The sequence below is a fragment of the Maniola hyperantus genome, chromosome 8 (assembly GCF_902806685.2).
Source record: "Maniola hyperantus chromosome 8, iAphHyp1.2, whole genome shotgun sequence".
NCBI lineage: Eukaryota > Metazoa > Arthropoda > Insecta > Lepidoptera > Nymphalidae > Maniola > Maniola hyperantus.
The window spans coordinates 14,306,174-14,322,518 of record NC_048543.1 but is presented as its reverse complement, the minus strand read 5'-3'; the positions used below and the strand labels follow the sequence as shown (position 1 = coordinate 14,322,518).

The 16,345-nt window shown below is 37.9% G+C and overlaps 1 protein-coding gene and 1 long non-coding RNA gene across 2 annotated transcripts; one reads left to right on the top strand and one right to left on the bottom strand.

Moving 5' to 3' along the window:
* The first annotated feature begins 374 nt into the window (after window positions 1–374).
* Window positions 375–13,239, top strand: LOC117984237 (putative fatty acyl-CoA reductase CG5065). The gene is made up of 10 exons (XM_034970860.2): window positions 375–458; window positions 705–821; window positions 1,600–1,722; window positions 3,926–4,051; window positions 4,640–4,784; window positions 5,300–5,401; window positions 7,024–7,210; window positions 8,232–8,338; window positions 11,470–11,599; window positions 12,358–13,239. Exons 1-10 carry the CDS (start codon window positions 378–380, stop codon window positions 12,575–12,577), a joined length of 1,338 nt encoding a protein of 445 aa, XP_034826751.1. The 5' UTR covers window positions 375–377; the 3' UTR covers window positions 12,578–13,239.
* Window positions 9,213–9,978, bottom strand: LOC138402648 (uncharacterized). Its single transcript, XR_011237007.1, has 2 exons — window positions 9,822–9,978; window positions 9,213–9,443 (listed from the first exon to the last, which is right to left on the bottom strand). It is a non-coding gene; the product is annotated as an uncharacterized lncRNA (long non-coding RNA).
* Window positions 13,240–16,345: the final 3,106 nt, after the last annotated feature.

Here is a 16,345-nt window from a genome sequence, read left to right as displayed (position 1 = left end):
CTTAGTATTTTTAACCGACTTTAAAAAAGGAGGAGGTTCTCAATTCGTCGGAATCTTTTTTTATTTTATAATGGATGATGCCCGCAACTTCGTCCGATTGGATTTAGCTTTTTAAAAATCCCGTGGAAACTCTTTTATTTTCCGGGATAAAAAGTCTATGTCCGCGCGGGATGCAAGCTATATCTGTAGTCTATACCCGTCAAAATCGGTGTATAAGTAATGGCCGTGTAAGGCTAGCAGGCAGACAGACAGACAGACGCACTTTCGCATTTATAATTTTAATATGAATCAAGTTTTTGGTTTCTTTCTTTATGTGCAATAAAGACTTAATACCTGGCTATCTTCTTTGACAGACGCTGGTTTCATCGGCAGCCAAGATGTGTGAGTACCAGGCCATAGCGGACTGTTACGACGGACAGTCTGTTTTTATGACAGGAGGCACAGGGTTTCTTGGAAAGGTGAGCAAATATTCAAAATCTAAATATATACAAAAGGAAAAGGTGACTGACTGATTATTATCAACGCACAGCTCAAACTACTGGACGGATCGGGCTGAAATTTGGCATGCAGATAGCTAATATGACGTAGGCATCCGCTAAGAAAGGATTTTTAAAAATTTAACCTTTGAGGGGGTGATATCTATGGGTTTGAAATTTGTGTAGTCCACGCGGACGAAGTTAAGTTTTGTTGTTGTTGTAATACAGGTGCTCCTAGAAAAGTTGCTATACAGTTGTTCCGGGATAGACAAGATATACCTGTTAGTGCGAGAGAAGCAAGGCGCCACCCCTCAGCAGAGGGTACAGAAAATATTGGAACAGCCTGTAAGTTTTATTAGGCTTCCTACTTCCTTACCTTACGAGAAAAAGTTGACCCTACTGTACGTACGTGGTCAGATATCCTAAAAAACGGCCAAGTGCGAGTCAGGCTCGCGCAACGAGGGTTCCGTACTACAGTCGTATTTTTTCGACATTTTGCACGATAATTCAAAAACTATGATTGATAAAAATAAATAAAAATCTGTTTTAGAATGGACAGGTGAAGCCCTTTCATTTATGATACCCCACTTGATATAGTTATCTTACTTCGAAAATTGAAAATATTAATTATTAGTTCATGACCACAATTTAATTTTTTTGTGTGATGTAACCACAAATTCACGGTTTTCAGATTTTCCCCGAATGTCTGCTATAAGATCTACCTACCTGCCAAATTTCATGATTCTAGGTCAACGGGAAGTACCCTGTAGGTTTCTTGACAGACCGACAGACAGACAGACAGACAACAAAGTGATCCTATAAGGGTTCCGTTTTCCCTTTTGAGGTACGGAACCCTAAAAATATTTCAAGATTTTATTTTATCGGGCCTTTAAGAATCCCGTGGGAACTCTTTTATTTTGCGGGATAAAATGTATCCTATGTCCTTTCCCGGAATGAAAGCTAACTCATAGCAAACTTCATCAAAATAGGTTAAACTGTTGGGCCGTGAAAAGCTAGCAGACAGACACACTTTCGCATTTATAACATTAGTATGGATGAAATGCCAAAAAAAGTTTTTTATCTTTAAACTAGGTTTTAATATCATGAATAAAATTAATTTCAGTTATTCTCAAGATTAAAAGAAGAAAAACCGAAGGCCCTCGACAAAATAGTACCAATAGTGGGCGACATTTCTGAGCCTCAACTAGGACTGAAGGCAGACGATGAGGAACTCTTGGTTGAGAAGGTTAGTTCCAATCAACGAACTTTAGGTATTTGTAGGCTTTTGACACATTAGTACCAGTATTGGGCGATATTTCTGAGCCACAACTTAGGACTGAAGGCAGATGATGAGGAACTATTGGTTGAGAAGGTTAGTTCCGATCAACGACCTCTGTGTGTAGGCCTTCGACTAAATAGTATCAATAGTGGGCGATACTTCTGAGCCTCAACTAGGCCTCAAGGCAGACGACGAGGATCTCTTTTTGAGAAGGCTAGTTCCGATAGTTCCGGTAGTTGAATTTGAGGTCCCAGCGAGCTGAATTGCACTTTATTGTTGCTAGTTATTGGATTGATTTTTGAAGTAAGATAACTATATCAAGTGGGGTATCATATTATGAAACGTCTTCACGTGTGCATTCTAAAACAGATTTTAATTTATTTTTATGTATCATAGTTTTTGAATTATCGTGCAAAATCTCGAAAAAATACGACTGTAGTACGGAACCCTCGGTGCGCGAGCCTGACTTACACTTGGCCGGTTTTTTCGGGCCGTGCCACACAACATGGTATAGTTTATTGCGTTACTTTATTTTTTGCTGATTACGCGTCGATTGTTTAATCGCGTTGATTGTAAATGTATCAATGTTGAGTTTTTCATTCAATTCTAATGGTGCGTCCTCATAGACAATTAGTTTTTTTGAGTAGAGATAGCGAGCAAACGAGAAGGCGGGTCGGGTCATCTGATGTTAAGTTTTACCGCCGCTCATGAACATTTGCAGCACCATAATGCCTATGCGTTGCCGGCCTTGAGTTGAGTTGAGCAATTGTTGCTCGGTAACACGTGGATGGATGGATCTGGAGCAATCTGGAGCAATTATGTCGCATAACCTTGCTGAAATTTTCAGATATTGAAGTAAATTGCTTTATGTGGTCGTGACTTCATAATTAACTAAATTGCTTGGAAATTACGGAATTTCAATTGTCAGTGTAAGCGTACCTTTAGAAGGTAGGAAGAAACAGATTTGTAAGTGATCTGTGATAATTGATAAGAGATATATTAACAGTTTTTCCTGAATCTGGGTCCCATGCGACCGATCGATCCTGGGCTAAGCAAATCCATACTTAATATTATAAATGCGAAAGTGTGTCTGTCTGTCTGTCTGCTAGCCTTTCACGGCCCATCCGTTCGACCAATTTTGACGAAATTTGGTACAGATATAACTTGCATCTCGGGGAAGGACATAGGCTACTTTTTATCCCGGAAAATCAAAGAGTTCCCACGGGATTTTTAAAAACCTAAATTCACGCGGACGAAGTCGCGGGCATCAGCTAGTATTAAATAGTTTTAAGCAGACGAGTTGTAGGTTAATCAGCTAAATAGATAAAACACTAAATGCCTTGATTGAATAATTAAATAATTAATAGTTAAGTAACTAGTGCATTGTTGATGTTACATTGTAGTTACAATGTAACATCAACAATGCGCTGTCATAATACATAATATGCATACGTAATTGGATCCGTGATACGAGTAAAAAACCGGCCAAGTGCGAGTCAGGCTCGCGCAACGAGGGTTCCGTAATTCAGTCGTATTTTTTCGTCATTTTGCATGATAACTCAAAAACTATGATGCAAAAAAATAAATAAAATCAGTTTTAGAATGCTCAGGTGAAGACCTTTCATATGATACCCCACTTGATATAGTTATCTTACTTGGAAAGTGAAAACACTATTAGTTTATGACCACAAATTAATTTTTTTTGTGAGATGTAACCACAAATTCACGATTTTCAGATTTTTCCCCTAATGCTAGTTATAAGACCCACCTTCCTGCCAAATTTCATGATTCTAGGTCAACGGGAAGTACCCTGTAGGTTTCTTGACAGACAGACAGACAGACAACAAAGTGATCCTATAAGGGTTCCGTTTTTCCTTTTGAGGCACGGAACCCTAAAAAGGCCTTTTTGTTATCTGTAAACAGTAGGTATTTTTTTAAAATTGCGTAACTTTATGTTTTGCTGAATACGCATAGGTTGTTAGTTCAACAATCTATCAATGTTGAGTTTTTCATTCATTTCTAATGGTGCGCTTACATAGACAACTACATAGCTTATGCTGGCGACTTCGTCCGCGTGGACTACACAAATTTCAAATCCCTATTTAACCCTCTTAGGGGTTGAATTTTCAAAAATCCTTTTGTTGTCCAATCATGACGATGATGTTTTCAGGTTTCTTTCGTCTACCACGTGGCTGCAACCATCAAGTTCAATGAACCGTTCGAGCAAGCCATGAACGTAAACGTCGCAGGCACGGGCCGTGTCCTCAATCTGACCAAACGTATGAAAAATATTAAGGTCAGTCATTTTTAGGCTTCCGTACATCAAAACGAAAAAGGCAACCCTTAAAGGATCATTTTGTGGCCTGTCTGTCCGTTTTAAAAACCTATAGGGTACTTCCCGTTGACCTCGAATCGTGAAATAAACGAAATTTTGTTTTCGAATTGAATATCGAATGTTTTTCCAAAACATTTTCGAATTGGATTTCGAATATTTTTGAAAACATTTTCGAAGTGAATTTTGATTTTTGTTTGTGATTTTGTCTCTGTTATTTGTATGGGATTACGTAACAAAGATAGCCCTATACTAACTTATATCCGTGGATAGAGTCAATGGCGGATTTGCCCTAACGCCCAGTAGGCCCGAGCCTAGGGCGGCCAGATATTAGGGGCGGTCAATCATGGTAAAAAATTCACTGATGTCATGATAAAAGTTATGTGATAAAAGTTTGCAAGAAAGTAAATTCATTGTAGTCTATCATATAATTATGATGAGTGCTGAGAAAGGGGCGGCTGATACCTACTTAACCTACTTACTTGGCCTGGGGCGGCCAAGACTACAAATCCGCCACTTCATAGAGTATACCTAACGTATATAATTTTACAGGCCTTTCTATATGTGTCGACGGCATATTCAAACACTGACCGAAAAGTTGTAGAGGAAGTGATTTATCCCGCACCAGCTTCGTTGAATGAAGTGAAGAAATTGCTCGAAATCGGCTTAAGCGATAAACAAGTTAAAGAATTAATAAGTAAGTACCTATTTTTTCCTGCCTGTATTTTTTCCGAAAAACCGATAGATCCTTGAGTTGGACCTTAAAACAAATAAACATCTTCTTTATACCTACTAGGTGTAAGCGGACTAAAGCTGTTTCTTATGGTCTCGTGCATAAAAGTGTTGTACCTATAGAAAGTTCTATAGTGCCTGATCCTAGCCTACTATGCTCGTATGGTTTCCTAGTACTTTATTCATGTTAGCTAAGTTGGTGTCACGTCAAAGGGACTCTGACCTTGAACTTGCGCAGTGGGGGATATATTGATCTACATATTTGGCGTCCCATTAATTAATGGCCCGGACATTCTACCTGCGCAATGGGCAATTTATCCATGTATGGCTGAGCACAGAATGACCAGAAGAGATGAAGTATGGTAGTGAGCTCACCCACAAGTCTCGGTCGCGTATCAGTGTTTCATTTCCTCGCAAACTCGGTCATAAAACCCATTTTATGCCCTTGTTGTACAATCTAGTATTGTTTCCTTGTTTCAGATGGCAGACCTAACACATATACGTTCACAAAAGCTTTAGCGGAGCATCTAGTTGCTGATAACCATGGCCGCATACCTGCAGTTATAATAAGACCTTCCATAGGTAAAAAAAAATTTCAAAGTCAAAGTCAAAGTCAAATGATTTATTCAAAATAGGTAATAAATTACTCTTATTGATTGTCTGGTATAGTGTTAGATTTGTAAGATAATATAGTGGTGATAATTATAACGCAAACTTAAAACTAAAGCTACGAGGGTTCCAAACGCGCCCAGGTCTGAGAAGAGCCCACAACAAACTCAGCCGGGTATTCTTTTTATTATCACCACTTTACAAATTTATTGAAACTTATTAGAACTATCACAAAGTCGCTAAGCAACTCATTCCCAAGCTTGCTTATCATTTAAATAATCCTTTACATTGTAATAGGATTTTTCAATTAGTTTACGTTTTATGAAAACTTTGAACTTGTTGAGAGACATCTCCAATATGTCTTCTGGAAGCTTATTATAGAAACGTATGGAATTACGAGCAAATGAATTGCTAACTTTACTGAGCCTAGAGGCGGGAATTACAAGTTTATTTTTATTTCTAGTATTTATATTATGACAGTCACTTTTTTTTTTAAATTTATTTATGTTTTTATGTACGTACAGTAAATTTTCAAAAATATATTGATTATGCACTGTCATAATTTTAACTTCCCTAAATTTAGTTCTCAGCGACTCTCGTGGCCCCATACTGACACTCGATTTAGGTTTTTTAAAATCCCGCGAGAACTCTACGATTTGCTGGCATAAAAAGTAGCCTATGCCACTCGTCAGATCTTTAACTATGGTTATTGGACATTTGGTACCCATGGAAAAATCACGTCCCGTTACGACATGATTTGAAGGACAAACCAACAGCTACGTCACGATCGGAATCACCTCTGATTGGTTGACGCTCACTCACTATTGGCTACAATGCATTGTTGCAACAAGAATTGCACAAATTCAGCCAATCAGAATAATTGAGATTGTAATAATGATTGATGCAGGTTTTACGAAATCACCCTACAGAATACGGTATTTGACAACTATAGTCAAATCAGTGACTTTTTATCAAACGTATTGACGACCTCCCTGGCGCAGTCGTGAGCGCTGTGGTCTAATTAGTGGGAGGTCCCGGGTTCGATTCCTGGCAGGGGTTTGGAATTTTATAATTTCTAAATTTCTGGTCTGGTCTGGTGGGAGGCTTCGGCCGTGGCTAGTTACCACCCTACCGGCAAAGTCGTGCCGCCAAGCGATTTAGCGTTCCGGTACGATACCGTGTAGAAACCAAAGGGGTACGGTTTTAATAAAAACTGCCATATCCCTTCCAGGTTAGCCCGCTATCATCTTAGACTGCATCATCACTTACCATCAGGTGAGATTGCAGTCAAGGGCTAACTTGTATCTGAATTAAAAAAAAAAAAAAAACGTCAAAATGCGCGCTTAGTGCCTATGCAAGATTCTATGAAATACTGGAATGTAACGTCACATCATAATGACGTACTTTTTTAGTTTAATCGATAATTTAAAATGGTTTATTACACTAAAACTAACAAAGCATGAGAATTTTATTTATTTTGGAAGATCATCACTGAGAAATAATTTATTTTTGATATACTTACCCAATTCTGTTAGATGGAGAATTCGATGATTTTATGTTTCAGTATTATATTTTTGTTTTTATATACTTTTCAGTGACATCTAGCGAAAGAGAACCGATGGTCGGCTGGATTGACAATTGGTTTGGTGCGTCGGCGCTTTTCACCTCAATTATGAAGGGTCTGAACAGAGTTCTTCTAGCAGAACCGGATAATCGCTTAGACCTTATCCCTGTAGATTACGTATCGAACCTAATCATTGTAGCGGCTGCCAGATGTAAATGGTAATTAGTTTTTTTACTAGCTAATCACCGCGACTTCGTATGCAGATAGATTAGATGCTGCAGATAGCTTTGAAATATAAAAAACCCCATAGGAACGCTTTCATTTTCCGGGAAGAAAAGTAGCCTATGTCGCTCTCCAGGTCTTTAACTATACTCGTGCAAGAAATCACGTCAATCCGTTGCGACATGATTGAAGGACAATCCAACACACCAATAAACCAACAAACAATCTCACTCTCGCATTTATAACATGGGTAGTGATAATAATATCTCTGCGTTGTATTTATCATTGCTGCGGATCGTGACTTGCGATCTCTTTTTTGGCACTTCAATAACGCGATTCAGACTTCTAAGTGAGATTGAAGATACCTGTGGCGCCATCTATTAACATAGTTGTAAATTACTACGAGTCTCAGGCTCGAAGTGCGTGTTGACCGTTCTTTCTTTCAATCACATCACATCTTTGTTTTTTTTATCTTTGACTAGCCTATGTCACTCAGGAATAATGTAGCTTTCTATTGGTGAAATAGTTTTCCAAATCGGTTCAGTAGTTCCAGAGATTACCCCCTACAAACAAACATAACGACATTACCTCTTTATATAATAGTATAGATATAGAAGTATAGATTTTCCGGGTTTAAAAGTAATATGTTTTTGGAGTGCGAGCTATGTCTGTACCAACATCAAAATCGATTAGTAGTTAGTAAATTACCCCGCTAGTGGTCTGAGACTTTTTCTAAACGAACTCAACATTCTCTAGGTCTCTAGGTCTAGTCAAATCAGTAACTTTTTTCAAGTTTTTTCAAACGCGCGCTTAGTATGCGAGCTTCTATGTCGACGTCACAATCATTTGACGTGTTTTTTTAGTTTAATCGATAATTTAAAATGGTTATTACACTTAAAACCAACAAAGGACGTGAATTTTACGTATTTTGGAAGACCCTCTATTTAGTGATCACTGAGAAATAATTTATTTTTGACATGGGCAAATGCCCAATTCTAACAAGAAAACTATTTTCAGTGCCAAGAAAGTCGATGTATACAACTGCAGTACGAGTGGAGACAATCCCATTACGATCGGTCAATTTGCCGAACTAGCTATTGCTGATAGTAAAAAACACAAATTTTGTAAGTATCCAAGTTTAACCTAACAATTGGGGCCGATTGTCTTGTACACAATCTCTAAACTAAACTAAATTAAAAGGTCTAAATCTAGTGCTATCCTTTTCCGCAAGCAACATTGTGAAAAAGATAGCAATAGATTTAGACGTGCCATTTTAGTTTAGTTTAGAGATTGTGTACAACGGAATTAGCAACATTTATACACGGTGAAACCCAAATTTTAGTGGTTTAAGGGCGGTTTCAGACTAGCGTATTTTTTTGGGCGTATACGGTCGTTTCAGCATACGCGCTTACACGCGCGCTACATTACGCGCTTCAAAAAACCCACGGAACAGAAAGAACAGTGGAAGTGCAATTCTCCAAAATTACTATAGGAACCGCTGTCGCCAAACTCATACAAATATACCGATAGTCATATATTGCACTACAAAGAAACAAATCATTTGATTTGTCGTTTAAGTTTAGTCAAAACTAGCCTACGTCACAGATTTGGAAATAAACCCTGACGCTCTAGAAATAAGATTTATTTTGCTTTAGCGGAAGAACGTATTTACGAGCTATAGTCACACTCACGTCACACTAGATTCAATTGTCCAATTAATTCCGCTACTTGACCATAGATGGCGGTATTCTAAGTAGTAGCAATTATAAACTTAATTACTTTAAACATATGGTTGACATTTGCGTGATCGGTCGATTTTTTTTCCTCCTCAGTTAAGGCTGCACCACGTAGCTCAATGAATTACCTATCGATATCGATAGATACTCGTTATTTTGTTCATTCGCAAAAATAAAATTAAAAAAGGTAATTATAAAATTGAATAAAAGTGCTGGTATGTATGCATGCCTTTTACAAGTATGCACAATAAATACTGCAACGTATGAATATAGATAAATTTTATTTATTGCCCTTGAAATAAAACATATTTGTTAAGAAACTGGCGTTTCGAAAGTCTTATTTTTAATTTTAATAAATGGTGTATGCGAACATTTATGTATATATTTTTCGACTATTGCCTTCATCAAATCGGTAACGTGATTAGACGCAGGAATCTCCGAATCACTTTGTCTTTTTGAAGAACCTGGAGTGACCACATTTATCATTTTGTGGCTGAAACCAAAATTAAATTTTGAGAATAAATCCGTACTAATATTATAAATGCGAAAGTGTGTCTGTCTGTCTGTCTGTCTGCTAGCTTTTCACGGCTCAACCGATCAACCGTTTTTGATGAAATTTGGTACAGAGATAGCTTGCATCCCGGGAAAGGACATAGGAAGTTGAAAAGTTCCCACAGGATTTTTAAAAACCTAAATCCACGCGGACGAAGTCGCGGGCATCATCTAGTACCTATATAAAAATGAATAGGAGAAAAATTAATTAGTGTGTTTATGAATTAAATTTGATATTTAGTCAGTCAATCTTCATACAAAAATATAACTAAGAGGTGTGTTGTTTTGTATTATAATATCAAGTATTTTCAATACTTACTGAAAGTAATAAAATAAAACAAGGTTATTTGATTAAAAGACTTAACGATTTTCATTGATGGAAGCGCAGTAGGTTTCGTATATCTTTATTTGATATTATAAAATCGACTTCTAAAAAAATGTTCAGAGCATATCATGCTTGATTTGGTTGGCATCCAATTAACTGTACCCGTTGCATCTATCCATTTCTCTTTGATGCTTGCATCTTTGGGAAACCTAAAAATATTTTAAATGAAGGTTAGAGGAACTACTGATGTCTATTTAGTGATCAATGCAACGTCTCACTCATTAATAAATTATAATTATTGCGTTACTATTTATTTATATCCTTGTATCGATATCAATCGATAAATTCAATATTCTACTTGGCCACATCACTATTTGAGTAGCGAACACGGAGCGAAGTACTTTCGGAATAGAATCAATCCAAAATAAACTTTATCTTAATTGTTTAAGGTTGATTTTGACTAACCGTTCTATTAAATATTAGTAAATTGAAATAAATTAAGATTTTATAGAAAACAATGAAAATCGTACTTACCGATGATACGAAACACCTCCATTTTTAAGATTTTTTCTCCTACTATCATTTTTACACTCCAAAACGGAACAGTAACATTGCTAGGGCAATATGAATTTGTCGCGAGACTACCAACTCCACGCGATGTTAGAACGCGACTGGGATCAGTTTTACGTAACTACGCTTAATGTTGGCACGCGTGCCACGCCTACTTAGCACTTCCACTGTTTTTTCTGTTCCGTGAAAAAACCGGACTCGCGAATTCGGACATAATATTTCGGCGGGTTCGCTCGAACGCGGTGGTGGCGCGCGGGGAGGTCTGTCGCGGCTCGCGCTTATACGAGCAGAAGCGCGTCAACGCTCGTACGAGTTGAGCGTGTGCCAAAAGGCGCGCCTATACGCGCCTACATGCGCTTCCAAAAACGAGCTCATACGCGCGTATAAAATGCTAGTCTGAAACCGCCCTTAGAGCCACCATTTCGACTAATAATTATTCACGCGAGGGAGTAACACTTATGTTGTTTTACGTATATATTACGTAACGTTACGTACGTTTTTTTTTAATTATTCTCTTTAATAATTAATAATAATAATTCAAGACCCTATAGTGCCGGGCGGCTGCCATTGTGAATAACTCTGGTGAGATCTATAGAGCGCACTCTGACTTAGCTTAGACTTAAGCCAGAGTTAAAACGAGACAGACGTATATCTCTCACATTTATCTGACTCGTTTTAACTCAATCTTAAGTCTGAGCAAAGTCAAAGTGCGCTCTATAGATCTCAGCCTGAGCAACGCGTACCTACTCGTGAAATGCAAGAACTTATAAGTCCCGCAAATTGCTATTACGCTGGAACCATGTCTCATTAACATCGAAATGACGTCATTTGACGTATATTTAAGTAAAAATATACATGAAATATACCATCATCTCGAAACTTCAATTTAGTGCTGACATCACTAATATGGCGGCCACGCGCATTGCGGGACTTATAAGTTATAAGTTCTTGTACAAATAAGTTCTTGTCTAAGTGAATATAATAAGTTCTTGTCAAAAGGACTCATAATATTATTATAAGTCCTTGTAAAAGTTCTGGTCAAAGTGTTCTTGTTTAAGTCTTTATTTTACAGATGATGTACCAATGCCAATGGTGTTCTTCACAAGTTATAAATGGATGGTGATGATGATAACGCTTCTCACCCAAACCCTGCCAGCGTACATTGCAGATATATTTTTATTAATTAGGGGGAAGAAGGCTAGGTGAGTAATCAGCCGAGTTTATGCAAATGACCAGGTGCAAGTCAGCAGCGACGGTTCCGTATCTTGGAAGGATACATAGTCAGTACCCTTATTATAAATGCGAAAGTGTGTTTGTTTGTTGGTTTGTTGGTTTGTCCTTCAATCACGTAACAATGGTGCAACGGATTGACGTGATTTTTTGCATGGGTATAGATAAAGACCTGGAAAGTGACATAGGCTACTTTTTATCCCGGAAAATCAAAGAGTTCCCACGGGATTTTTAAAAAACCTAATTCCACGCGGACGAAGTCCCGGGCATCATCTATCAGCTTGTTAATTATATTAAGCGCGGTAAGGATTTTTTATCCTTCGAAATCGTGGAAAAGTCATTTGAATATTTTAATTTTTTAAAAATTAAATATACCACCGCAGAAACGTTTAGAAATACGATTCGTTTTTAGTCTTTATTATTGTAGGTATTTTAAACCTTAAACTTGTACCTATATAAAATATTTTAAAAGAGCAACCGCCGAGTTTCTTGCTGGTTCTTTTCGGTAGGAAAGGCATTCCGAACCAGTGGTAGATGCATCCGACTATTCGTAAGTACTTGTAAAAGTTTATACGAATAAAAAAGATTTTCATTTATTTTATTTTATTTTAAATTTGAATTTAGAATGCACCTGAATTTTTTTTTTTAATTTTCTTGTATTATTTTCTGTGGGTACGGAACCCTAAAAATAATGATTGTTCTTAGACTACATAATTTGCTTTCTTTTCAGATACGTAAAACTTCAATCAAGAGTAGGGCATATACGAGACACTCTGGAATATTTTACATTGAACACTTGGTCTATATCTGCACTCAAAACTAGAGAACTCTCCAAATCTCTGTCACCATCAGATAGACAACTATTCCCATGTGATCCTACCGACATTGATTGGAAAACCTACGTCCCTATCTATTGTCAAGGAATAAGGCAGTTTTTGTGTAAACGTTAGGAACAAATTAGTTTAAATCATAGAGATTAAAAATATAAATGCATCTCAAGTCTCAAATTATCTATAATACGCGATAGATCGAGATGGCAATCGGGGAGGGAACGCCCCGCACATCCGCACAGCCCCCGCGCTAACCCAGTGCGGGCGAGCGCGGGTGACGTGTGGGTGTGCGGGGCGTCCCGCCGCCTCATACCCCGATTTTCATCTTAACCTGTCGCGACTTTTACCATACATTTTACGTAGCAGACACGTAGACAATCTATAAATTATATTTTTATACAACGTTAGTTTTAGTATACGCAAAACCTGAAAGTAGTTTGTTCAGAATCAGTAACAGAATCGATTGCAATAATTTTTACTACAAATTATATTTTAACCAAAAAATACTTTAAAAATCATGCAAGTTTGAACACTTAGTTGTATGACCGCATGCACCAGCTGATTCAAGCTGCGCAAGCGGGAGCGCGCACGATCGACGCCAGCCGTCTCGTTCGCTCACAGCAGCTCGCTAAGGGTGACCATGTTTTTCGAGGACAACGACTCAACACAACAAGCTTATGACTTCGTAAATTTTCATTAACTAGTTTAGAAATTTTGTATTCTTTATGTAAAAATATTCCACACGTGTTTCGGGCTTTGCGTTATAACTAAAACTAACGTTAACTATGTGCTATGCGTAAAAATATAATTGCATAGATTGTCTATGATTGTCATTCACATCTAGCGAACTTTAGCGTAGCATAATCACTTCGTCCCAAAATCACACACTATGTTTAAAAATCCCGCGGGAACCATGGATTTTTTAGTAAAAAGTAGCCTATGTGTTAAGCCAAGATAGTATAATCTGCCTACATTCCAAATTTCAGCCAAATCCGTCCAGTCGATTTTGCGTGAAACAGTGACAGTGAGGTTTTTTTAAATTGCTTTTTTGATACATTGAATCTTGCAATTTTGATACCTATCTATGTTTTTATTTAAGCTTAGAAACTGCTGGAAATAAATTAATTTTGTAAATATAGTTTTAAGTATAAGTAAGATATTATAATATTCAAATTTAGATGTAGAGTATTGATACAATAGGTACTTAGAATAATATAAGCACACAGATTAGAGAAAAAACAGGCACAAGTTTTCGTAACATGAAATAAAGATATTTTATATTTAATTGGTTCTTATTTTTCTCCTGATTATTAATAATTGATGGTAGGTAGATTAGATTTTCACAGGTAGCTTAAAAAATCACGTGGAAAGCCTTGTATGTAACAAACAATGTTATTTTATATTCTCCTGTAAAAAAACATTTAATCCCGCTTTATTTTTTAAACTAGCTAATGATTAAAATGCTATGGGAACTTTTTGATTTTCTGGGATAAAAAAGTAGCCTTTGTCACTCTCCAGGTCTTTAACTATAACCCATGCAAATCAAATCACGTTGATCCGTTTGTCCGTTGCGACATGATTGAAGGACAAACTAACAAACAATTTTTATGCATGGATATAGTTAAAGACCTGGAGAGTGACATAGGCATCGATATAAATGACAAGATATGCCCAAACGAACAAAATTTTTCACGGTTTTGGAACCAAATAAATCAGCGCCACCTCTTAGATAGGTACAAATGAACGACCCGTTAGGAATCCAGACGTCACTGAGGTTGCATTGGTGCTACAGCACCACTGAGTCGGTACCATTTTGTTTGTTCAATAGCCCTGTCCATACGACATAATATAACGACGTAATATATAAGTCAATGGACATAAGCTACTTTTTATTCCGGGAAATCAAAGAGTTCCCATGGGATTTTAAAAAGCCTGTATCCACTTTTCCACCTTTTGACGACCTCCCTGGCGCAGTGGTGAGCGCTGTGGTCTTATTAGTGGGAGGTCCCGGGTTCGATTCCTGGCAGGGGTTTGGAATTTTATAATTTCTAAATTTCTGGTCTGGTCTGGTGGGAGGCTTCGGCCGTGGCTAGTTACCACCCTACCGGCAAAGCCGTGCCGCCAAGCGATTTAGCGTTCCGGTACGATGCCGTGAGAAACCAAATGGGTTTAATAAAAACTGCCATACCCCTTCCAGGTTAGCCCGCTATCATCTTAGACTGCATCATCACTTACCATCAGGTGAGATTGCAGTCAAGGGCTAACTTGTATCTGAATAAAAAACAAATAAAAAAAAAATCCACGCGGGCAAAGTCTAGGCAACAACTAGCTATTGAAGCTAGCTAGCTAGCTATTTAAGCTCGTTTAGAGCGGGCTTCTTTGTCAATTCATCCCTTGTTATGTGATGCGAACGAGCCTCATTTCCCTGCTTCATACGTTTAAAGCCTTATTTATGTAATCCTATTTTGTTATAATATAATGAGAAGATAATGCTCTAAGCACATTGATGCCTGAAAGTTCTTCGTAATGTTCTCAATGTTATACATGTAAAGTTTGTCAGTCCGAATTTGGCCAGCGTGGTAGAACATGGCCAAACTCTACTGAGTCTGAGAGCAGACCCGTTCTCAGTAGTGAGCCGGTGATAGGTTGATAATGATGATGACATCTACCTGCGCTCTTAAGTCAACATCAACCGCTAGACATCCACTGCTGGACATAGGTCTCTTGTAGGAATTTCCACACGCCACGGTCTTGCGCCGCCTGAATCCAGCGGCTCCCTGCGACTCACGGGGGTCTCCCAACGCTGCGTCATTCGGTGCGAGGGACCCCAACGTCTATCGGTTTTACGAACTACGTGCCCTGCTCATTGCCACTTTAGCGTCGCAACTAGTTGAGCTATGTCGGTTACTCTACTGTTCTCCTACGGATCTCCTCATACAGTACGCGTAAGAAAAGAATGTACATCGACCTTTAGAATGAGATTTCGGCCTTGTAGAGCGTTGTCTCGGTCACTCATACCTATGTGACGTTTAGTCGGTCTCAACGACAGAGACAAAACCGCTATCTCTTTGTAAAGGTCGATGTATACATTATTTACTGTACGAATTGCGACTCGTTACACTGACGAAAAGCCTAGCAAAAGCCGGACAGCCAAGCACGGAAATATGTAGCCTGACAAGATTGTAAAAAGCCGGATATGTCCAGCTAAAACCGGACGCGCAGCAGTCAAATGGACTTTAAAAAGCTTTAACCTCTGACACCATAGTATCTACCTATCTGCACAATATTTTTAGTTTATTCCATCAAAGCAATTTGGATCAAACAGGATTTATTCAGCGATGCGCGCGAAGCCTTGATGAGGAAAAATATTGGATAAAACTCGAAAATTGGATAAATATGTTATAAAATATATATACTTGTAAGTACTTAAGTCAGATAAAAATTGTTGATAATATTGTAAATTCCAAAAATATAGCTTATGTTGATCTAGTCCCAAAATTAGGAATGGTGTTATGGGAAAACCGGATAAGTAGGTATACAAATTATTAAAGGAAACAATTCAAGGTATTATTTCATGTTTTACTTATCGTCAGTGAAGTTCTAATAGTGCGTAAGAAGTGGAAACTCACATTTTTGGTGGGTTTTAACATTCTACACATTCGATGAAGACAGTTCGAATAGCTACCAGCAATTAAATAGTCATACAACCCTACAATATGAGTGTGAGCTCGTGCTGGTATGGTATTGTTCCACTGTGTACAGATGTTGCACTCACACTAATGCAAATGGCGAACTCGGGGTGAAGCAAAGGCGGGCGCTGGTGTCACACCAGTAGATATGTCACTCCTACCCACCTAGACCCATTGATTCAGGGACGACTATTTGATT

Coding starts and splice junctions, on each gene's coding strand:
- LOC117984237 (XM_034970860.2), top strand. CDS start 378: ATGTGTGAGTACCAGGCCATAGCGGACTGTTACGACGGACAGTCTGTT. Junction 4,785..5,299: donor ACAAGTTAAAGAATTAATAA/GTAAGTACCTAT, acceptor TCCTTGTTTCAG/ATGGCAGACCTAACACATAT. Junction 7,211..8,231: donor GCGGCTGCCAGATGTAAATG/GTAATTAGTTTT, acceptor AACTATTTTCAG/TGCCAAGAAAGTCGATGTAT.